Source organism: Embiotoca jacksoni, unplaced genomic scaffold (assembly GCF_022577435.1).
Source record: "Embiotoca jacksoni isolate LCO1_2020_lvr unplaced genomic scaffold, fEmbJac1.0.p SCAF_90, whole genome shotgun sequence".
Taxonomy (NCBI): Eukaryota; Metazoa; Chordata; class Actinopteri; family Embiotocidae; genus Embiotoca; species Embiotoca jacksoni.
Window position 1 is genome coordinate 760,657 of NW_027185448.1, and position 25,048 is coordinate 785,704.

Sequence of the window (25,048 nt, forward strand, 5' to 3'; positions counted from 1 at the left end):
TCTCGTGTTGCGCATGCGTACCACGTGACATCTTCTGGTCCGGCACAATCAACCTGATGAGAAGAGAAATAAAAGCATAAATATCGTTATTTTATCATTAAAAGTTGGTTTAACCGGCACGAAATGAATGAAAACACTCTATTATATGTTTATTAGAACCAAAGAGATTCACAACAGAAATAAATCAGTGCAGATGCATCAAAGGAACCACCATTAACAGCAAAACATTTTTATAGATGTGTAGATCAATATTAACCTGTGTATTATAACATGATGACGTAATATGGATAATATATCAGAGCTTTCTCGAGTAGGCTACTGTACAACTTCAGAGTACTTGAGTAGTTGCAGGTTACTATTAATATCTACTTTATTACTTTTGAGGGTGAAATATGGGGATTTTGGGGCTATTGGACAGCTGCATGTTAATATTAGTCATCGTGATGATATATATTTTTAAAATAAGTTACTTTGCAGCATACAAAGTGGTTAAAACTACCTCCACCTCACTGAATATGCTTTGTGTAACTACATTTGTTTTAGGATTTATTTCACTTTCTTTTATAATGTTATATATTTATGAATTGTATTTTGTGTTGTTGTGGTGGGTGATAAAAGCGCTGATAGTTTTTTTTTTTTTAATTAAGTATAAGAAGCAATATAATGATACAAAAACACTCCTTTCAAATTAAAGTAATTGTACTTGAGTAAAAGTATTACAAGCAAATTAAGAACACTGTTTTAAAAGTAAAAGTATTATCTTATAAAACTGCATTACAATACATTTGTGTTGTATTTAATTACCTGTTATTACATAAACATGACATGTGCACGTAGCGTGACCAAAACAGGCCAATAAACTACTATTTTAAATAATAAGTCATTTCATCTGTGATGAACTGTATCAAGTACTTTTACTCAGTTTGGAGTTACATTTTTTTGTGACTATTTCTGCAGGTATTTTTTACATTGCATATACTTTACCTAACAAATATCATGATTATCTCATAAAATATGATGAAATACTATTAATAAACGACCCAACAGTCTGTTCAGTCAATCAAACGAGCTCCAGCTCAAACGAGGAATCATTAAATGCATCAATAATCACTGACGTGCTGCAAAATGAAAACTATGCTTCACACTTTACTGGTAATTTTCTGAATTGAATTTAAATGTATTTATACACTTTACAATTACAGCGACAAACACTTTGAAAGGTTGGATGCTCCTATATCTTTTCACCACTTTTTAACCTATAAAAATACTTCTCGAGCTCAAACATAGAGACTTCGAGAGAAAACGAGACTTTCTGAGTTCTCACCTGTGTGGCACCCTCGAGCTACTTCCCGAGCGACCAATCAGCTCGCTGCTGCGGTGTGCGCGTGTAGGTTGACGTGGGTCGAGCCACCATAGAGCTGAGCGCGAGGCAGGCAGGCAGGCAGACAGACAGACAGGCAGACAGACAGACAGACAGGCAGACAGACAGACAGAGAAGGGTGAACGTGCTGCTGCTCCCACAGAGACTCCACAGCTCGTGAAGAGAGGACAGGACTCCTGACGCTGCGCTCAAGTTCAAGGCAGACTTTTTAATTGATTTTGTACTCCTTCAGCTACTTTACAAGAACATTTTCAACACACTTCTGACAGAAAACACCGCGTGCTGTCTCAGATTTGTCTCCCGCGGATGAGTGCAGAGAGCGTGGATGGTTATGTAAGTATTTCACGACAGAGGGCGTTTTTTCTTCTTTTTTTTGTGTGTCTTTTGCAGTAATTTACCGAGTAAAGTTGCACGTTATTACTTTAACTCTGTTTTCCTTAATTGTCTTTGTTGTTTTTTTCCTCGACGCCCCCTCGTGCAAGCCTTGCCTCGTCTTTACGTTTTCTCCCCCCTCGTGCACTTGTGAGAGGTTTTCTGCAGGTCGCTCGTGCTGTCGTTGCCCCCCCACCCCCCCCCTCCGCGTGTTGCACACCGTGAACGAGCATGCAGATGTGGTCTGAATCTGGTTGAACTTTGCAACAATTAGTGAGTTTTAACTCAATAATGGTTTCGTTTTTTCGAGAGTTGATTGCTCGTCGGTTAATCGTGTAACGCAGCTGCAGCGCACCGGTTAAGAGTGATTACCTGCGCTCGTGCTGCGTCTCTGCTGATAAATGCGGAGTTTAAAGTGATTTTGAAACGAGTTCTGCAGGAATTGAACCTTTTCTTTAAGTGCTCAGTCACTTTTAAAGAGTTTTTCGCGTCTTTTTGTTGCTGAAAAGTGAATTTCCAGTGACTTCGTGTGGACTTCGCCGCGGTGTGGATGTCGGAGTTGGTGGGGTTGCACGACAGGATCTTTTTTTTAATTTTACATTTTTTATGGTTCTAGTTTTTCACGCGCTCCGGTGTGTGAACATGCCAGACTGTGTGTGTGTGTGTGGTGGGGGTGGGGGTGGGGGGTTACGGCTCCACTTCCTCTTATTGCCCTCCTGTCACTCCGTGATTTATTGGAGTTGTTTGACGGGAAGCAGCAAAGACATGCACCATAATAACCCGCTTATTAAAAGGCCAGGGAGAAGCCATGCGTTAGACAGTAAACGGTGATGGACACAGAAAGACATCTGTCAGGAAACAAATACACGTAATATGTCTTTTAAATTAAATTTTCAAAAAAAAAATGCCCCCTCGGGATTAATAAAGTAAATACCTACCATACCTACCTAAATACCACAAACTGATGTGAACGCCTTAGAAAATACAGTTTCTGTTAGAGAAATCTCCTTATTTATGCTTTTAGAGCAACTTTATTGCATTTTTGTTGCATACATTTAAAATCACTGCAACATGGCTGTGATGGAAACTCATAAATTATGTTACAATTCTGCAAAACATGGGTCATAACAGCTCATTTGTGCTCATAAAAAAAAAGTGCCTCCTGCAGTATCTTATTGGAGAGTACAGAGGGTTCTCAACTTACGAACTTTCGAGTTACGAACATTCGTAGATACGAACAACCGCTGACGGATGTCCATAAATGTTCGTAAAATGCCGTATTGCGTTCGCAAGTTCATATTTTGTACAGCGCGCCTCATCCAACTGATTCCCCTTTCTGCCGAGCAGCACCGGCTCATCTCCAACACTTCGTTCGTTGCTCCAACACTCACTTCGTTGTTGTGTTCATCTTAGTTCGTACCATCTTGGATACTTTACCGTTTCTCATATATTTATCACCCGTTTCTCACGTGTTTATCATGCCTAAGAAAGCAAATGCTAGTGCTAAATGCTAATGCTAAATGCTAATTTAATATATAACGACTTACGAACAATTCAGCTTACGAACAATTCAGCTTACGAACAATTCAGCTTACGAACAGCTGTTCGGAACGCATCGTGTTCGTAGGTTGAGAATCTGCTGTATTCAATGAGTACACGTCTTTATCTGGTCTAAAGCTGATATTCAGGGTTAGTTTTATTGTCAGCTCATCAAAATTATGTTTACAATTAAGCATTTTGGGTGTAAAATTTGAGAAAATAATAATATATAATAATTCCTTTATCAAAATGGTTGCAGATTCTTGTCTTGATCAAATAGTTTGATAAATGAATGATTTCAGCTCAAATCGAGGCAGAAGAAGATATTTTACTGCCGTTTTTTTAGACCTTTCGAAGGAAGACTTGTGAAACTTTGACCTCTGTGGACAGAAAGTCATTTCTGCAGATATCACATTAGAAATATTTTGAAGTGAATATCACACATGAAGTTAAGTGTATAAACTTAAATCTTCCCCTGTGAGATGTTCTGTGAAAACGACCCGATCAGCTGGATTCATCCTGAACCGCTCGCTGTGAGACAAACGAGTCGTTCTGCGGGTTTTTAATGAGACAACGAGATTTACTGATCGCATGCCAGACTCATCTGCCAAAACATTCCTCGGCAGGCGGACGCAGCCAAGATCACACCTTCCCATCTTCCACGTGCGCCGACGGCTGAGACGAAGCGCCCTGCTGGACTTTAACAAAGTGCTGAGTCAGGCCGACTTTGTTCATAGATCATCTACAAATTAATGGTCTGAGCAATTTCCGAGACAAAAGAACCCTTCAGCTTGATGTTAACTACAGGAAAAACAGATGCCGTTTTCAAAGTAAGAGTTCTGGACTGGATTTTTTTGACTTTTCACTTCTGAAACGTAAAAAGAAGCCTCCAAACACAAGAGGTGGTCTCAGACCGAGTCCAACAGAACCACGGGTCGGTTTGCTTTGCAGTCTGTAAAACACTTTCTGGATGGGTCGAGCTTCAAGACCAAATACCGTGACATCATTCAGAGGCTCCTGGTTGGTTTTAATCCCAGAGGTCTGCAGCAGAAGGAGAGATGACCTGTTATAATCGGCGGGACGCGTCGGGCCGGAGGCGGCAATTTAACTAAAATCCCTCCATTTGTCAGCAGAGTGTTTGCACAGATGCTCACCGAGCGTTTGGTTTCTTCTTGTTTGCTGTGAGCTTTAAACGGGCTCAACACATCAATATCCAAACAGATTCTTACACTGAAATCTTCTCATCACTCCTTTGACTCTAATTCTGTTTTTCAGAAGATTTTGACTCATCTTAAACCACCTGAAGTCTCAGCAGAGCAGACGTCGGACAGGTTTCATGTTTAAGGACATCTTATCGTTGGTGTTGATGCAGGAAGTAAATACATATAAACAGGCTCATGCATGAATTATTTACTGGAGGAAACTTGGCAACAGTTGACTTGAGAATAATATTCTTAAATATTTCTGTTATTTATTTGTAGCAGGTTGTCGACACATCCGAGGTGCAGTCCGTATAATCTTTAAGTGCTTTAAGATCCGTGTTCACCACTTAGACGAGAAGGCTGAATGCAGCAGGGAGGGAAGCACAACGAGGGACAGGTGAAACTAACCTCGGCAAACGAATGCTGCACTCGGATGTAGGTCGTATTTACCGTGTAACGACGAGAAGAGTCCGCGTGAACGGCGCCTTCTTGTGGTATTCACGACGTCAGAACTAGACATTTTTTATATGCCTCAAATTCACGAGTTGTGACGTCGTTTGCTGACATTTACAGAAATGTTTGGTTTGGATGTTCAGCTAATATGTTGTAATTGTAGTCACGTAGAGTTTGTCTTCGTAACTTAGAGGGATAGGGTTAGTTTGTCTTTGTATTTCCCGCATCACGTTAGCTTGATAAACTGTTAGCCTCTGTGGCTTCTAGACGCCCTCCAACGCCGTGTTGTAACCACGAGCTTACGATGTCCCCAGATTTGCATATCGTAGAGGAGCGGACTCTTGGTGTTGTTGGAGGTCTTCGCCTTCCGAGTGGACTTCCGGTTTTCTGACGTTACAACTTAAAATTGTCTTTTAATTTGAGGCGATTCGCAGTTTTTGTGCATCCGAAGTTTGGTAAGAAAAAATGCCGCGTTTTGGTCCAGAATCATCGTCGTGATTTTAGATCTTGTTTATAGTTTTGTTGTTGTGATTAATAAAAAGATGGTTCTTCCTTCCAGGCAGCTGAATGGATGATGAACCGTATGAGGCCGCATGCCTTCCAACAAAGTAGACAATGTCTAAAGTGTGGGGCGTCGAGCTGAGCTGGAAGGGGCCATAAAGTACATGACAGACGAGGAATGCAGCCCGAGAGAGAAACCCCGAGGAGCTGACCTCCCCCCACCCACCCCACCCCCTCTTTAACACACACACACACACACACACACACACACACACACACACACACACACACACACACTTTGGGTAGTGAACAATCCCCTCTTGCAATGCAGTTCCTAATCTCTCGCCACCAGACTCAACTTTGATGTGAACCCCCCCGCCCCCACTCCCCTCCCCCTCCTCGCCCCCCCCCCTCTTTCTGTCCTCAGTGTCCCCTTCTGGTGGGCCCCTCACTCGGCCCTCCATCCTTCCTCAGCGCCTCTAATTCATTCTCACTTCCCTCATGTTTCTGAAAGCTCAAACGCACTTCTGCAAAGCCGCGGTTGTAAACAGGCCGGTGTGAATAATATGAGCCCGGTCGGAGACGTACGTCACAGCGAGGAAGTGAAATCAACAGCAAACAGACAGACAGGTTGAGCTGGTTGGCTTTACATGCAGATCATTTACATCTTATTTGGGTTTGAAAACACCAGCAAATCCCTCAATAACATGATGTAGTCATTCACTTTATATAAAAGTGTTTGTAGTTTCTGGCTGTAAAAAATGGTTCCTATGCAGAAGTGTCTTCAGCTGCAATACCAGCGAGTGCCACTAGAGGTCGGCTCCAAAAAGCCTCCGGCTCCATAGACTCCCATTCAACTTCTGTCATCAAATCCAAAGTGAATAAAATGTGTCCATCAGTTATCTCGGTGTTGTTAGCTAAAGTCACTCCTTCTTATTAGTTTTCTGGAGGTCCATCTGAAAATAATCCCTCATTCATTAGAAAAGAAGATTCAAGAAGACCTGTTTTTGGGGGCGTGTCTGTTTGATTGACAGGCCTGTGGTGAAGTGAATATGAATACGTTATGATTGCATATTTTATGTGGTCCGTAACTTGTTGTGTAATCATGATATTCCCCTCTGGGGTGTTCTTTAACGTCATTAATTGATACAGCAGCGATGTTTACAGACTTCAGCGCTTAATCTCATCACTGTCATGACAATTAATGACATTAAAGAACACCCTGGAGGTTAATATTAAAACCCTGATAAATAAAGATACAAGTGGAAAACATCATTCTTACTGTTACTGACAGGATACATACCTTCATTTAAACAATGCTTGAAAATCGTTGATGAAAGATGAATTTACATCATCTGACGGTGTTCATCATCCCAACTTCCCTTCGTCAAAAAGGCGCGCCTTGTCTTTGTTTAACAGCATACCGTGAAGGAGGCCATTCTCCAAAAACCTAATGATTAACAGACGTAAAGTGGAGCATTAATATCTGAGCGGATGTGAACCCGTGACCGTGAAGGCGACGACGGCCGCTCTTCTTCGGGTTTAAGAGTGATGAGTGAAGGAGCCGCTGAACGCTTGAGGCCGGCACGCTTCGACGGCCGGACGGTCAAAGAGCTTTCTGCGTAGCTTCAACGCCACCTGATTTTCCACGTTGTCATGCCGACCGCTTGTTTAGACCTCTTTCGGTCTGCTGGAGCTCTGGAGGTCAAAAGTGGCAGCGAGAAGGCAGGACGGCAGCGTCCCGATTGAACAATGAACTCTTTCACCTCTCCGTGTCCCCGGCGGAGGGAGAGTCCCTCACAAATTCATATGTAAAGATGTCAGAGATGGTTTCGATTAGTCAGAGGCCACCAAACCATCTGCACACGCGCAGCGCTTCCTGCCGCCGACAACCGTGTGTGTGTGGAGATATAATTCCCTTCAAACAGTCACACTGTACTTTTTTCTCATTGTAGTTGTGGAACTTTTTTTTATGCATTTCCAGATCTGTGTGTGTAAAAACTGTGAAGGCTCGTTTCACAAAGCAGTTCACCTCCTTGAAATGTAAACCTAAACACACACACACACACACACACACACACACACACTATCCCTGCATTCATGTGCACCAGCATGGAGGCTCAGAGGAATGCACACAGTCACAGTGCAGCGCTACAGAAACACTGCATGTGCAAACACATACACACTCTCTTAAACACACACACACACACTCTCTTAAACACACACACACGCACACACACTCTCTTAAACACACACACACACACCCTGAGACCTGTGTATCTGTTTACCTCAGGTTTGTATGGGCATGTCAGACCTGCTCCTTCCTCCTGGTGGAGAAACCAGCGCTGTCCTCTTCACCTCCTTTTATTTTTGATGCACTTCATTTTACTTTCTCCACTATTTGCTTGTCTTTCTTTGCTTTTTTGTTTTGTTTCTGTATTTTATTCTTTGTTCGTTTTCTTCCTTTCTTGTAAGACTGCGGTGCAGCAGGCTGAAGTTTCAGGCGATGGTTCGTGCTCACCGACCAAAACACGTTGAACAGGAAGAGTCTCCGAACCGATCGATCGCCGCTGGGGATAACCAGCCGTGGTCGTCCGCTCACAGTTCGTCTCCTTCAGAGCTCTTCGTCCTGTCCTGTTCTTTTTATTTCCAGGGCAGTTCGAAGTTAGAAGTACAGAAAAATATGCAAATATCTGAAGACAGTGCAGAGGTATTTTTTCTGAGTGCAGCTTATGTTATTTAAATGTTTGTTTTTTTCGGTCACTGAGATTTCAATTATTTCAGCTTTGGGTAAATAAAACGCTTCGCTCGTCGCTGTCACTTTTTCCTGCTGCCGTCCAATCACAGTGAAGAAGGGGTCACGTTTCCTGGAACCGAACGCTGGTCGTTGTTTCCACTCACTCAAAATCCTCATGAACTGTTACCTCGATGTCTCCGGAGCGCCCGTCATTTTCAGCTGGTAGAAAACGCGTCAGTGGACACTTGTGTTAATAAGACACAACTTTAGTTTAGTTCACACAGTGCAACAGCGAGAAGTAAACCGTGTGTTTTTTTTGGTTTTGGTTTTGGTTCTGATCGTTTCCTGGTTTTGTGTCTCGTTCAGGTTTGAAAAGGAGTCAGGACAAACACTGGACCAGTCGACCGCCACCGCGATGCCTTCCAACAAATACTCTGCTGCTATCATGGAGGAGGGCAACAACATGACGGCCACAGTAAGACACACACACACACACACACACACACACACACACACACACACACACACACACACACACACACACACACACACACACACACACCCACCGACCGACAGACAGCCACTCCCCGAAGCTCTCTCCGAGCCAGCAGTGGTTTTAAAGGAGTGTGTGTGTAGATGCCAAGGCAGATGCCCGGACAGGAGCGCCAGCCTGTTATGAGTCTAATTGAGAATGCAAGTTGGCTGTGAGGGTGTGTACGAACACACATACACACACACACACACACACACACACACACACACACACACACACACACACACACACACACACACACACACACACACGCACACACACAGCTGCATCCACACAGGATGGATTAAGTAATATGGGCTGGAGACAAGGATGGAGGCAGCGAAGGAAGAGAGGGAGGGAGGAGGGAGGAGTCTGTGAAGGATGGAGGGAGTAAATGAAGGAGGGAAGAGTCCGTGAAGGAGGGAGGAGTCAGTGGAAGAGGGAGGAACCAGTGAAGGATGGAGGGAGTAAATGAAGGAGGGAGGAGTCAGTGAAGGAGGGAGGACATTAGCGCGGCACAGTGGCGTCTTTACATGCTCCGAAAATGGATTAATTGTGTTTCTCAGTATTTAGAGACACACACTCTTTTACAATTTGCAAACACACACACACACACACACACCACACACACACACACACACACACACACACACACACACACACACACACACACACACACTTAAAGGGGCTCCTGTTGTCCGTTATCACCTCTTCCTCTTTCTCCCTCTGGTATATCATCCCCCCATCTGAAAGCAACACTTCCTTCCCTCCACCTTCGTCTCCTCCTCACAGTTTCTCTCTCCCTCCTCTTCCTCTTCTTCCTCCCCTTCGTCTCCTCCTCATCGCAGCCTTAATCCCTCGTCTCTGTTTACTGTTTGCTCGTCTCAATGGGAACCGGCCTTAGCTGTGACGAGGTATTTGCTTCGTGTTCGGACAGCTTCGAGGGCCAGCGGGTTGTTACTTATCGACGTGACATCACGACATGACGTTTTTACGTCCTGCTTCAGGAAGGTCGCAGGAAGCAGCTGGTCTGACCTCAGGACACACGGTTCACCTCAGGCTTTAAAATCTGTCAAGCTGAAGTTGAACTCAGTGACGTTGTGACCTTTGACCTATTTTTTTCCTTTTCTAATCAGTTTATTCTTGAGTCCAAGTGAATCTTTGTGCCAAATTTGAAAAGATTCCCCGAAGGCCTTCCTGAGATAAGGGATGTGAACTTACAGTGACCTTGAGCTTTGACCTTTGACTACCAAAATGTTATCAGGTCATCCCTCATTCCTCAGATATTGGGTTCACGAGAATGGAAGGGACGGATGAGAATCTCTAATCGACTTTGACCTTAAAAAAGAAAAATGGGAAAGACGTGACGTCACTGTGACCTTGACCTTTGACCTCCAGCGTCTAAACACCTCATTGCCGAGCCAAAGTGAACATTTATGATAAAATGTTGTTGCCGAAAGATTGCGTTCACAGGTGTCGGTACGTGAGGTCACTGGTGACCTTCAGATTTTGGAGGTCAGGTTAAAGGTCATTTTTACTTACAGTTTCCAACCAAAGCACGCTGAGAGTATCCAAGAAACTTATTTGCTGAGCTTTCCAGCCAGCAGCCGTCTTCTTTCTTGCTTTTCATCGGTGCATCTCCGCCGGCAGACGAGTAAAACTGTCGGCAGGAGGACATGACGAGGATCCTCTGGAGAAGCATCGGTGTGAGTTCTGTAACTCCAAAAAACTTACGACAGCAGGTTAGAAAAATAAACACAACATTCTTCCGTTAACTTGCATTTTTGTCGCTGTGGGAGCTGTGAAGCTCCGCCCCCCTACGGTGACAAACCGCATGCACGGATCAAGTGTTTTGCCACCGAATCATTTAGGCCTCGCTAAGATGTTTTGACAGCGTGGTCAGAGCGCCGCGGGGCAGACTGTTACTCACTGAGGAATGTGTGTGATGTACGACGGTGAACACGTACACATGCTTCATAAAAGTACTATCGAAGTATTTTCACAGTGAAAGACAGAGAAAAAAAGGAGGCGGCTGCTTTTAATGCTTCATCGAACAGCCAGGAGGAAGAGGAGGAGGGTGATGGATATCCAGGCAGGCAGGCTTAATGGAGGATAATGATGATGATGATCGTGTACACAGCTACTTGCCCGACATCCAACCTCGTTTTCTGGCTCCGAACGAGACGAGTTGTGACGAGCAAATTTCACACTTTCTCGCAGTGGCTGACAAATGGAGGGGGGGGGGGGACACCAGGTGTGTTTGTGCTTCTTATTGCACAACGGTGAGCTGAAGGAAGTTGAGACCAATCAGCAACCACCAGTGACGTCACCACGTTGGTTTCAGTTCAGTCCAGTTGAGATTTTGTCTGTAGCCATCTTTGATAGCTCAGAGTAGGAAGTGACCATATTTGGACAAGCTGAGGGGGAGGAGCTAAGCGGTGGAACTGACTGATCTGATTGGAAACCATGACAATAATACGTCCCGCCCACCGATAGCTGTAACCTGACTGCACCACAGGCCTGTCAATCAAGCAGACACGCCCCCAAAAACAGGTCTTCTTGAATCTTCTTTTCTAATGAATGAGGGATTATTTTCAGATGGACCTCCAGAAAACTAATAAGAAGGAGTGACTTTAGCTAACAACACCGAGATAACTGATGGACACATTTTATTCACTTTGGATTTGATGAGAGAAGTTGAATGGGAGTCTATGGAGCCGGAGGCTTTTTGGAGCCGACCTCTAGTGGCACTCGCTGGTATTGCAGCTTAAGACACTTCTGGATCGGAACCATTTTACAGACCTGAAGCTACGAACTCTTTTATAAACAGTCTGTGAACATAACATTTTGAATCGGAGATCTTTAGTGATCAAATTAAAAGTGTCTACATGTTTCTCAGGTTGAATCTGGTCCTATGGAAGCATGTTTCTTGGTTTGCATGTGGTTGCTTCTCTTCTTCCACCAGTTTCTGGGTCTGATGTGTGTAATTACAGAATGTTACTAAAACGAGACTCGAGGTTGACGTGTCGTATTTTAGGTTTTTAATGCGTCAGTTAGTGACGCAGGGAAAAAAGTTCTGCGGGGGCCGAAGCCACGTGAAGTACAGCTGTGCTGCAGGGAGGCAGATTCCTTCCAGCTGTTCGGCGTCAGGACGCCAAGGCCAAAATTAATTGCGTTTAATTCGTTATTTACGGTTCGTTCTGGGGAAAGAATCATTTTATTTCTCTAAATCCTCTTTAGAGGAATTTAACTGATGCAGTAATCATGAAAATGAGCAAAGAATCCAGCCTGAAACTTCGCGTCTCTCTTTGTGTGTTTAAGTCCTGGTTATTTCCCTGCTTTCCACGTAAGCCGTCACTTTTTAATCAGAACAGTTGGACAGTAAAGTGTTTTACGCCGTCGCCATGATGCATCGTAAACGTCTGCAACGGCTCCTGCAGCAGCTGCTCGTCTCTCCGTCGCTCGTTTCACCTCCGAAGCTCCTCAATCACTCACGTCTCACATTAAACCTGCAGCCTGTCCGTCATCTCTGAAATATGACGACAGGACACGGTGAAGGAAGCTGAGAATCAGACGGTCTGTTTCATGGTTTCATCTTGAGTTTTTAAATTTAATTCCTATAGGAAAGTTTACGTGCAGCATTTTTTGGATGTGTTATACTTTTAGGTTTATGTTTAGATGATGACAAAAACTGTTCACGTGAAACCAAACAGGAACTTTAGTTCAGACGTTCAGGTGTTAAAAGGTTCTTAAAGACAAACGTTACAGTTTTCATGTTGTTGGTTTAAAATGTTTTTTTTTTTTTTTCCTAAAGAAGGATTAATAATATTCAAAACTTTCTCTCCGTCTGCTTCTGTCAGCACTTCTCACCCCATCTTGAACACACACTTTCACACAAGTTCACAGAGTTCATGTCTTACAGGGGGGAAACTTGGCTTCACACACACACACACACACACACACACACACACACACACACACACACACCATATGAACTCCCTGTTTTACGACGTTGAGCTGATTTGCTTCGCTGCGATTCGCCTTTAAAAACTCGGGACAATGGTATTTGTTTTCCATCTGTTTCACAGCTGCTGGTTCTTTTTTTTTTCTGAGTCTTTGCACACTTTCTGTGTCACATCTTTTAAGGGATTACAAGACGTTTACACGCTAAATGTCTCTGCTGGGTAATGAGAAGATTAAATGCCAAAATACCTCCGTGTAGCACACTTAAATGCCTGACTAATGTGAGTCGTAAAAAGAGTGAAAGTTTATATTATACATAGTGTAAAACTGACGGGAAAAAAAATTCAGCTTTTGATTTCTATTCATAAGATTTAATTTCTCCTTTGTGTCCAGTTGAATTAGCGTAAAAAAAAAAAGTTTTGTTCGATGAGCTAAAAAGTGAAAAAAACTCATTCTATCTGCTCTAAAGCTTTAATACTTGTCTGTCATAACTTATTTATTACCAAGTGTTTTATAAAACAATGTATTTTGTCGTTAGCTGCAGCTAGCTGGTTCTTGTCTGACAACCAACAGAGATGGAGGTAAAAGTCGTAGCTAATTGTAATAAACTTGTGGTGAACAAAAGCAGAGCAGTTTTGCTAGCTTGTTAGTAAACAGTAAACTGCCGGATTTCAGCCGTCACCATGTTGCTATTTTGGAGCAGGAAGTGACCATATTTGGACGAGCTGGGGGAGGAGCCAGCGGTGGATCTGACCGATCTGATCGGAAACCTGACGATACTACGTCCCGCCCACCGATAGCTGTAACCTGACTGCACCACAGGCCTGTCAATCAAACAGACACGCCCCCAAAAACAGGTCGTCTTGAATCTTCTTTTCTAATGAATGAGGGATTATTTTCAGATGGACCTCCAGAAAACTAAGAAGAAGGAGTGACTTTAGCCAAGCTGGCTATTCAAACAGTCACATGGTCTCTATGATGACGTACAGTGGTGTGAAAGTGTTTGCCGCCTTCCTGATTTCCAATTTTTTTTGCATGTTTGTCACTTAAATGTTTCAGATCATCAAACAAATTTAAACATTAGTCAAAGATAACACAAGTAAACACAAAATGCAGTTTTTAAATGAAGGTTTTTATTATGAAGGGACAAAAACAATCCAAACCCACATGGCCCTGTGTGAAAAAGTGTTTGCCCCCTCCTGTTAAAACATAACTTAACTGTGGTTTATCACACCTGAGTTCAATTTCTCGAGCCACACCCAGGCCTGATTACTGACACACCTGTTCTCAATCAAGAAATCACTTCAATAGGACCTGCCTGACAAAGTGAAGTAGACCAGAAGATCCTCAAAAGATAGACATCATGCCGAGATCCAAAGAAATTCAGGAACAAATGAGAAAGAAAGTAATTGAGAGCTATCAGTCTGGAAAAGGTTCTAAAGCCATTTCTAAAGCTTTGGGACTCCAGAGAACCACAGTGAGAACCATTATCCACAAATGGAGAAAACATGGAACAGTGGTGAACCTTCCCAGGAGTGGCCGGCCGACCAAAATTACCCCGAGAGAGCAGAGACGACTCATCCGAGAGGTCACAAAAGACCCCACGACAACATCCAAAGAACTGCCGGCCTCACTTGCCTCAGTTCAGGTCAGTGTTCATGACTCCACCAGAAGAAAGAGACTCGGCAGAAATGGCTGCATGGCAGAGCTCCAAGACCAAAACCACCGCTGAGCAAAAAGAACATCAAGGCTCGTCTCATTTTTGCCAGAAAATATCTTTATGATCCCCGAGACTTTTGGGAAAATACTCTGTGGACTGATGGGACCAAAGTTGAACTTTTTGGAAGGTGTGTGTCCCGTTACATCTGGCATAAAAGTAACACCGCGTTTCAGAAGAAGAACCTCATACCAACAGTAAAATATGGTGGTGGTAGTGTGATGGTCTGGGGCTGTTTTACTGCTTCAGGACCTGGAAGACTTGCTGTGATAAATGGAACCATGAATTCTACCGTCTACCAAAACATCCTGAAGGAGAACGTCCGGCCATCTGTTCGTGACCTCAAGCTGAAGCCAACTTGGGTTCTGCAGCAGGACAATGATCCAAAACACACCAGCAAGTCCACCTCTGAATGGATGAAGAAAAACGAAATGGAGACTTTGGAGTGGCCTCGTCAAAGTCCTGACCTGAATCCTATTGAGATGCTGTGGCATGACCTTAAAAAGGAGGTTGGTGCTGGAAAACCCTCCAATGTGGCTGAAATTACAACAACTCTGCAAAGATGAGTCGGCCAACATTCCTCCACAGCTGGAAAAGACTACAAGTTATCGCAAACGCTTGATTGCAGTTGTTGCTGCTGAGGGTGGTCCAACCGGTTATTAGGTTTAGGGGGAAACACTTTTTCACACAGGGCCATGTGGGTTTGGATTGTTTTTCTCCCTTAATAATAAAAACCTTCATTTAAAAACTGCATTTTGTGTTTACTTGTTATCTTTGACTAATATTTAAATTTGTTTGATGATCTGAAACATTTAAGTGACAAACATGCAAAAAAAATAAGACATCAGGAAGGAGGCAAACATTTTTTCACACCACTAACTGTTTAGCAAACACGTGGTGGCGGCGTGGTCGGGACTTGTTCAGCGATTGTAACTCTTCTTAAAACTACTGACGACACTCCAAGTGGGTCATTGGCTTCCAAAAAAAACAAAAAGAACCTCTTGGATGAGTTCCAGCATCCGTGTTGGCTTCATTTCGCTTCCCTGCGTGTATTTATTCTAATACTCATCAACATAAGTTATGTCTCGCAGGCAGGTTTCAAGTCATTAAAAAAAATGCATTCAAATACACGTAAGAACACTGAAATGTCACGTTTTTTTCCAACCTAAAGGTACCAGAAAATTACTATTTTTAATTGAAGAAGCCGAAGCATCTCTTTTCTGTGAGTGTTGTCGGTATTTAATACATTCTTACAAACACACTAAATCAGTGAGTCATGAGATCGGAGGGAGCGACCTGTTTGCCGGAGGGATGTTTGGAGGTGAGGAGGGGAAGCTTTCATTTCCCTCTGAAACATCTCTTACCTCATCAGCGGTGAAGGAGAACCGGCCGGGTGACTTTCTGAAGCTCAAACTAAATGATCCGCCTACAAATGTGGGTAAATGTAAAATATGCTGTGTCAGAGCACGTCAGACTGAATATAAAAGTGTTTGCAGAAGTGTCTTCAGCTGCAATACCAGCGAGTGCCGCTAGAGGTCGGCTCCAAAAAGCCTCCGGCTCCATAGACTCCCATTCAACTTCTCTCATCAAATCCAAAGTGAATAAAATGTGTCCATCAGTTATCTCGGTGTTGTTAGCTAAAGTCACTCCTTCTTATTAGTTTTCTGGAGGTCCATCTGAAAATAATCCCTCATTCATTAGAAAAGAAGATTCAAGAAGACCTGTTTTTGGGGGCGTGTCTGTTTGATTGACAGGCCTGTTGGTGCAGTCAGGTTACAGCTATCGGTGGGCGGGACGTAGTATCGTCAGGTTTCCAATGAGGTCACTCAAATTCACTGCTGGCTCCTCCCCCCCAGCTCATCCAAATATGGTCACTTCCTGCTCCAAAATAGCAACATGGTGACGGATGAAATCAATAAGTGACGTCACGTTTGGTTGCCACTTGGTTTTTACCAAATATTTGAAGAAGAACTGTTGCGTTTATCCCGACGTATAAAACTATTACACTTATTTTGCTGCAAGTTTTTTGTTCTTCAAATTAATTCTAAAACATTTTTCAGTATTTTGTCATATTGTCAATACCCTGAAATATTGTGATATTGTTTCAGGGTCCACCTCGAATGAACATCATCTTTTATCATTTCAACTTTGTCTCTAAGAAGGTTATTTTTTATTTTTTTTGCATCAGTTTGACACAAGGCTTTAAAAATTACATTATCTGTCCGCCTCGGCAACCGTTGCTATGGACAAGAGGCCCTGCATCAAGAATTGCTGAAGTGAAATCATGCAAGCTTCAGATTATAAATCAGCATTTTCAGTTTTTCTCATTTTAAGGTGCTGATGTCCTTCGCTGAAATGCACCCTGGGAGTTGTAGTCTTAATTTTTCTTTCCAACCGCTTCACCGCTCCGTTAAACAACACGTCCTCCCGTCTGTCTTCAGGCGGTGGTGAACGGCGGCATTCCTCCAGCCGAGGGCCTATCGGAGAACGACAGCGGCGTGGAGTTGACCAATGAGAACAGCCCTCTGACCGCGGCCGAACCGCCGTCACCCTTCAGCCCCAAACAGAACGGAGGAGCCGCCTCACCTCAAGGTAGCACACACACACAAAACCTTTTATTTTGGAGGTCTCGTAACTTCCTGTAATTTTCTAAGAAGAATAATCAAGGTTTTAAAGCCAGTTTTGGGCATAAATCATTTATTGAATTTATTGGATCAAAATAAGCAGGTTAAAGTGAATTCAAGTAATTAACTGAGTTGGATTAAAAAGAAAATCCTTGATTTTCTTATCGATTATGTTCAAGGCCTCTGATGAGCTTTGAATGAAGTGATTTCTCCAATTTATGACCCAGAAAAGAGACGAAACGACCGAGAGGAGCCGACTGCTCCGCTACCACATCTCCTCAAACTATTCAGTTTCCTTCTCTGCCGTCTGTCCAACCGTCCGTCTGTCCTCTCCGTCTCTCCTCAGATGGTAACGAGTGTTCGAGGGGAAGCAGGAAGAGGAGCAGGAAGAAGTCCGAGGAGGAGGAGGAGGAAGAGGAGGAAACAACCTGGGACTCCTACAGCGAGGTACGAGGACTCCCGACACACAGCTCGGGTCTGGGAAGCATGTTGGTGAACTGTAGACGTTACACTCAGTGTGTGTGTGTGTGTGTGTGTGTGTGTGTGTGTGTGTGTGTGTGTGTGTGTGTGTGTACAGGACAAGTCTTCCGGGGCGTCTCAGTTGGGTTTGAGACAGAGACCTCGACCCAGAACCATCTTCCAGGCCGGACTGTCGGCACACGCACACACCAAACCTCGCAGGCAGAACCGCAAACCGGAGCCGAGCCTGCTGCTGGTAAACACACACACACACACACACACACACACACACACACACAATTAATTTCGATAACATACAATAAAAAAAAATATAAAAGGAACTAACATGATCAGCTGCAGAGTCGGCAGATTTAAACGACTTTCAGGACGGACTTTCTGAAGTTTAGCGAAGTTAATAACGTAGTTTTCTTTTTTTTTTGTTGCACATTTAACAAGTTGACCCGTTCGCCTGAGCTTTTTTTTTGTCCTCTCATAAACGTATTTCTCTCCGTGCTTTCAGTGTGCGTTCGGCCCTCAGGGGCCCGTCGTTGTCTCCACCGAGGTCCCGGACGTCCCCCGTCTGGAGCTGATGGAGCAGGACTCCAAGGACTCGGCTCAGAGTAGCGGCACCGCGTCCAGCGCCGAGACGCAGCCGGAGTACAGCGTAAGTGTGTGTGTGTGTGTTTGTGTGTGTCTGTGTGTCTGTGTGTGTGTGTGTGTGTGTGTCCTTTGGGCTTTTTAACTTAGCCGTCTAATCACAGCGGAGGACGTCGTCGTTAGTTTCGCGATGACTAGATTCATAATTTTGGTCATTAACAGACAACATGGAAACGGTCGTGCAGATTTTGGAAGTTTGAGCTCATTATGAGCCTCAAAGTTCCTCAAAATACACAAAAATAAAAGTCTATAATTTAAACTTGCACACTCAGAAACCTCGTAAACGTGTCTGAGTCCCACTGAGATGAGAGGAGGTGAAGAAGGGAGACGGACGTCGGCCTTCAAAACGCTATAAAAAAAAGGGGGGGGGGAGGCACCTCCTTTCACAGACGTCCTCAGATCCTCCTCCACTTGGCCTTGTGTTGGTGCAGGTGGCCACACACACGCACACACACACACGCACACACACACACACACACACACACACACACACACACACACACACACACACACACACACACACACACACAGTCTGTTTGCTCTATCAATAGTCGTATTCAGGTCACGGCGACCGGCGGTCTGCACAGCAGCGCCTCTGTGTGTGTGTGTGTGTGTGTGTGTGTGTGTGTGTGTGTGTGTGTGTGCGTGCTCGTCTGCAGGTTTTAGAAATCACAGCTGCTCGGAAAAACGGCGACTTTCAAAGGAGAGAAAAACGAGTTAATGACGTGTTTTGAATTTTTTTTTAAAGTTCAGAACAAACCGCAGAAGTAAAGAAGTGAAATCAGACGCGTCACTTTGTCGTCTTTATGTTTTTAAGACGTTTCATCTCTTTGATATTTTTTCGATCTTTGCAGGGAAACGCCTCCTTTACCCGTTTGTTTGAAGTCTGGTCTAAAAACCTGCCACACCTTACTGACTTTATAATCTATGAAGTTATGGAAGAGATATTTATTCTCAGATGGGATCTGAGCCCTGTCGTCTTTCAACGAGACATTTATTTTGAAAATCCAGTCCAGAGAGGAAGAGTCTTCGTTCAGTCTCACTATTTCTTTACCAAAACAGATATTAAAATATTAAAATGCGCATTTTGTTTGACTTTTCTCACATTTCTCCTCCTTCTTCCATTTACTTTTAAAATTCGGACACAAATATTCACTTGGTGCCATTTTTTCTGTCTGGATGGAGAAAAATTATGTTAATTTCAAAATGTCACCGACTTTAAAAAATAAAAACATTTTAAAGAGTTTTTTTTGGCAATTTATAAATCCAGATTATTGTTTATATTTTACTTATTTGTTCTCATATCTCTTCTCTTTCCACCATCTTCTGTTTCTTCACTCTTCAGCCTGAAGCATGTTTTGTTTTTTAGTTTTTTTCAGATTTTGCACAATACATATATAATTACAGATTTCTTTCCATCCTTCTTCTCTTCTTCCATCCTGCTCTTGAATCCGCCGCGAGTAAAACAAAAACACATTTGTCTTGTTTCTTTTGTTGTTGTTTTTTTTAAGTGCCATTTTTCTTTTCTTCAGTTTGTTTCAGAGACATTAAGACGTGTGTTGTTGTCGGTAGCTGGGTTTTTAAAAGACTCTCTCTGTTTCGTCTCCAGGACAACAAGGGTTTTGGGATCGGCGAGCTGGTTTGGGGGAAGATCAAAGGCTTCTCCTGGTGGCCCGGCATCGTGGTGACGTGGCGAGCCACCGGCAAGCGGCAGGCGAGCCACGGCATGAGGTGGCTGCAGTGGTTCGGAGACGGCAAGTTCTCCGAGGTGAGGAAGTGACGGGAGAGGGGGGGACGGACAGAAGTGGAAGTCGGACGGTGGTCGTCGTGGTTCTTCGGTTGTAACGGCATGGTTTTTATCTTTTATTTTCTCTTCCAGGTTTCGGCCGACAAGCTGGACTCCATCACGGCGTTCCCCAAGTTCTTCAGCCAGGCGTCGTACACCAAGCTGGCCTCCTACCGCCGCGCCGTCTTCCAGGCGCTGGAGGTGAGATTCAGGCTGCACATCCAAATGCAACGCTTCTATTGTTTCAGCCGTCAGACAAAAAATGTATTCTGATCATAACCGTGCACTTAGCTTGTGTCCTGAAAACATTTAGAGGGTTCATCATACAGAAACAAACCCCTTAAAGGTTTATTCAAATAGGCCGGATGGACCCGAACATAAGCAAAAGAAAAAAAAAATCAACTCTTTCAAATAACAACTTTCTGTGATCAGCTTCGAATAAATCAAAAATATTATCCTCATTTAGCGTCTAAAACGATTTCTGATGATCAACACCATCATACTTTGCACAGCAGCCTCCCGTTGTGTGTGGAGGTTTAAAATATATAGTTATTTTATTAATTTTTATTGTATATACTGGACACATATTTTTTCTGCACTTTATCTTTTAACCTCCGCAGGACGATTTAAAGTAGAACTATATTTCTATACGGTACGAATGAGACGCTGAAAGATCAAACTGTTTGTTCGGCTATTTATATATATATGTGGATGCACCATATATAAATATATATATATATATATATATATATAGTCAGTGGTTTTTAAAGTGTGAAGATCTGCGGAGGGTTTGATAGTTCAAGTGTTCAAGTTAGAATCAGCTTTGTGGTTTCACACTGTGTGTGTGTGTGTGTGTGTGTGTGTGTGTGTGTGTGTGTGTGTGTGTGTGTGTGTGTACGTACCGGTAGCCCAAGTAAAGCAAACACAGATGTGTGTCTGAAAGGGATTCCTGCTCGCTATCGACCGAATCTCATCCTGTCATGAAAAATAAAAGCACGACGGGAGAACGAAAAAAAAATAGAAGTCGTGTTTCTTCCTGTCGGATCACAAATCTCCACCGATAATCTTTCACATTATATCATTTTATTTTAATCGTATGCGTGTTGAGCCAGTAGTTTATGACCTCGTATTTCTTTGTTTCATCTGTGTTTGTCATTCTCTAGTTAATGTGTGTGTGTGTGTGTGTGTGTGTGTGTGTGTGTGTGTGTGTGTGTGTTAGTCATGGACTGCAGGCTTCTTCACGCTCGTTCAGCCCCGTCTACATCCCGTGATCCTTCTCTCATCTTCACCTGTCAATCTTCATCTTCATGCTTCAGACTCAAAACTCTGACAAACTTAAACGTAAACTCTTATTAGGGCCTGAGCACCGAGCGTTGTTTTTCGTAAAAATATTCTTCTTGGACGTTCTTATTCTTACGTAAAGTGATTTTCCTTTTTGGAGGCTTTATCATATTCAAAAACTCATGAAAGACACATTTGTCTCCCGGCGAAAAATTTAATATTCTAGTGGAGTTGCGAGTGGGCCTGACCAAACGGCTCGAGAGCGCCCCCTAAAGAGATGCCCCGGCGGCCACATTTACTTAAATTCACGAAATCCGGTGGACACGTGTATCACACCGAGACGCACAAAAAAGTTACATTGCACCATTACGTCAACTCGACAGGAAGTCCACCATTTTGAATTTAGTCGCCATTTTGGCCGATTCTGACACGTTGTACTTTGTCAAACTCCTCCGAGGGATTTTGTCGGACCGACTTGAATTTAGATTCTCTGGATAGAAAACATGTTTGGGATTAAAAGTCATCAAAATAATTTGTTTTCGTCGATGTGTGTGTCCGTAAGAGGCGGCCATTTTGAGCGTCTCGCCATGAAACTACGAGTTGCTTTAAATCTTATGTACATGGACCGACCTTCTCCAAACATCACAGGTATGATAACTGCCCCGCCCTGAAGACCCCTGTGGGGTAATATTTGCTCATAGTCATAGCGCCCCCTGTTGGCCACTGGAAATGACACTTTTCATACTTTCACATTCTACGTCGAGCTGGTTGATCCCATGAACGTAAAGTCGGGTCACAATAACCTAAACATGTAGTTGATGATATATTGAGACATTCGTTCGACTTTGTCAATGGGCGTCGCCGTGACGATGCAGCAAAGTTGGATGTCTCGCCGTGACACAGGAAGTTGATGTTTACGGTCAAGGGATGCTTGAAACCTCACGAAACGTGTCACATACATCCGGCGTGGTGAGACGATACATCTGATGTGTTTTGCGAGTGGGTGTGGCCAAACGGCTCGCTCGCGCCCCCTGCTGGAGACAGGAAACAAGACAAAAATAGCAACTTCAAGTGGGTGTACGCTGCACGTCGGGGAGACGGCGCACCGGAGTGCGAGGGCCCGTACATCACTGCTGGCAGTTTTAATTTCTCTTCTCTTTTTTTAGCTTTTTCGTTGTTCAAGGTCTGATTTTTTTTTTCCAACCTCTACACTTATTTTTTCCAATTATTGTAACAGAAGTTAGTCATCGTTATTATGGAAAACATACTTCACTTTTTGTTTATTAGTTCGTCGCAGGCGGGAATTGAACCCTGTACCTTAAGACTCTGAGACGATAACGCTGACAGCTGCACCACTGTGTTGGCTACCGTAACCTGAACGAAAGTCATACTTATAGCATGTTGTCAGAAATAGCGCAAAAAAGTCATACTATATCATGTCGTCCAAAGTATGACTTTATTATCATATTTCGGACGACGTTATAGTATGACTTTTTTATGACTTTTTGGAGTATGACCTTTTTCTGAACTGACATACCTCAAGTTACTTCTCACTGAGGCAACTCAACCAGTACACAATGAAAAAAAAGTCTCTTTTGGACTTTTTTTTAACCTTTGGTTTGTGGCTGTGGCTTACCCTTACATGGACCTGCCTTAGGAGGTCTCGCCTTCTGTGAACCTCGTGTGTTACCTCGGCGGGTAAACCGTGAACCTCGTGTGTTACCTCGGCGGGTAAACGGTGAACCATGTGTGTTGTATTACCTCGGCGGGGCTTGAACCTGTGTCTTCATGAGGTCTTTTCCAGCTGGGAGTCGGTGTCGTAGACCGCAGGACTATCTTCGGCACCGGAGAATGAGTCGTAGCAGGAGAAAGTGTACCACGGAGTTCACTCAGAAATTCCAGAGACTCAGCCGACAGTCTGGTTAACTCAACAGGAAAAAGATTCTACTTCACCAAGGTTGCTATTAATGGTTCAGATTCCAGCTGTTGATGGTGATTCAACTTTTAGTGAAGTTCAAACGTTTGGGGAAATTGAAAAAGTTTTGCATTCACAACACATTACAGGAAGATATTTAATATCACTGCAGACCCCCTTGAAAACATGTATATCTACTATCCAAAGAATGTCTGCGGCAATTTTGGTTGCATTTGAATGAATATTTGTGGACGGTGGAGGTATAGGTTGCAGTGAGCCAAAGATTTGTCACAATGCTGCCTTACTCCTGGGAAGATTGGCGGCGCAGTGGTTAGCATTGCTTCCTCTCAGCCAGAAGGTTTGGGGTTCAATTCCCCCCTTTTGTCATGACTTACAAAAAAGGACATTAGTAATTTCTGACTTTGAAAATGCCGGTTATTTTTTGAACAACATGCCACAGCATGACTTTTGGGTCACTTTTTGTCCACGACGCCACTGGCACACCGATCGACTAAAACAAATTATTTTGATAACTTTTAATTCCAAACATGTTCAGAGTGCACAGACTCAATTTGAAGTCGGTCCGAAAAAAATCTGTAGGAGGAGTTCGTTAAAGTACAACATGTGTGAATCGCCAAAAATGGTGACTAAATTCACCAAGGTTGTTATTGAAGGTTCAGATTCCACCTGTTGTTGGTGATTCAACTTTTAAAGAAGTTAAAACGTTTGGAGGAATTGAAAAAGTTTTGCATTCACAACACATTACAGGAAGATATTTAATATCACTGCAGACCTCCTTGAAAACACGTATATCTACTATCCAAAGAATGTCTACGGCAATTTTGGTCGCATTTGAATGAATATTTGTGGACGGTGGAGTTAAAGGTTGCAGTTTTAATTCTTAATAATAATGTTTTTCTTCAAGTTATGACAAAAAGAGTTTAGATAGGACTTTATACATATATTCTAAATTGAAAAAAATAAAACCACAAAGTGCAAGCAAAAGAACGAAACAGCTTATTGCATGTTCTTGCTTGAATGTAATGTTTTACATTATGGACTACATGCTTAAGTTAATCATCCATATTATGGATGACAAACTTTACTTTTAGGTTATTAGTTTTGCAGGAATGTGCAAATTCCACATATAAAATTCCAGGTGGGAATTGAACCTGATACCTTCAGACTGAAAGACGACAACGCTGACAGGTTCACCACCATGCCTGCTTCCATAAGTTGAACGGAAGTCATACTTATAGCATGTCGTGCAAAATATGACTTTTTGATCATATTTTGGACAACATGCTACAGTTTGACTTTTTTTTTTTTTTATCATATTTCGGACGAAAAAATGTTCTTGGACGTTCTTATTCTTACGTAAAGTGATTTTCCTTTTTGGAGGCTTTATCATATTCAAAAACTCATGAAAGTGGAAACACATTTGTCTCCCGGCGAAAAATTTCGTATTCTAGTGGATTCGCGAATGGGCGCGGCCAAACGGCTCGAGAGCGCCCCCTAAAGAGATGCCCTGGCGGCCACATTTACCTTAATTCACGAAATCCGGTGGACACGTGTATCACACCGAGACGCACAAAAAAGTTACATTGCACCGTTACGTCAACTCGACAGGAAGTCCACCATTTTGAATTTAGTCGCCATTTTGGCCGATTCTGACACATTCTACTTTATCGAACTCCTCTGAGGGATTTTGTCGGACCGACTTGAATTTAGGTTCTCTGGATAGAAAACATGTTTGGGATTAAAAGTTATCAAAATAATTTGTTTTCGTCGATGTGTGTGCCCGTGAGAGGCGGCCATTTTGAGTGTCTCGCCATGAAACTACGAGTTGCTTTAAATCTTATGTACATGGACCGACCTTCTCCAAACATCACAGGTATGATAACAGCCCTGCCCTGAAGACCCCTGTGG

The 25,048-nt window shown here is 43.2% G+C and overlaps 1 protein-coding gene across 1 annotated transcript in view; it reads left to right on the forward strand.

The window, feature by feature from the left end:
* The first annotated feature begins 1,493 nt into the window (after positions 1–1,493).
* The window catches only part of dnmt3bb.1 (DNA (cytosine-5-)-methyltransferase 3 beta, duplicate b.1), a 28,890-nt gene continuing 5,335 nt past the window's right edge, over positions 1,494–25,048 (forward strand). Inside the window, exons 1-8 of the mRNA XM_069141728.1 lie at positions 1,494–1,714; positions 8,552–8,660; positions 16,839–16,989; positions 17,368–17,468; positions 17,599–17,736; positions 18,001–18,144; positions 19,747–19,905; positions 20,017–20,124. Of these exons, the coding sequence (XP_068997829.1) occupies positions 1,707–1,714; positions 8,552–8,660; positions 16,839–16,989; positions 17,368–17,468; positions 17,599–17,736; positions 18,001–18,144; positions 19,747–19,905; positions 20,017–20,124 (918 nt within the window). The 5' untranslated portion in view covers positions 1,494–1,706. The remainder of the gene's footprint in view (positions 1,715–8,551; positions 8,661–16,838; positions 16,990–17,367; positions 17,469–17,598; positions 17,737–18,000; positions 18,145–19,746; positions 19,906–20,016; positions 20,125–25,048) is intronic.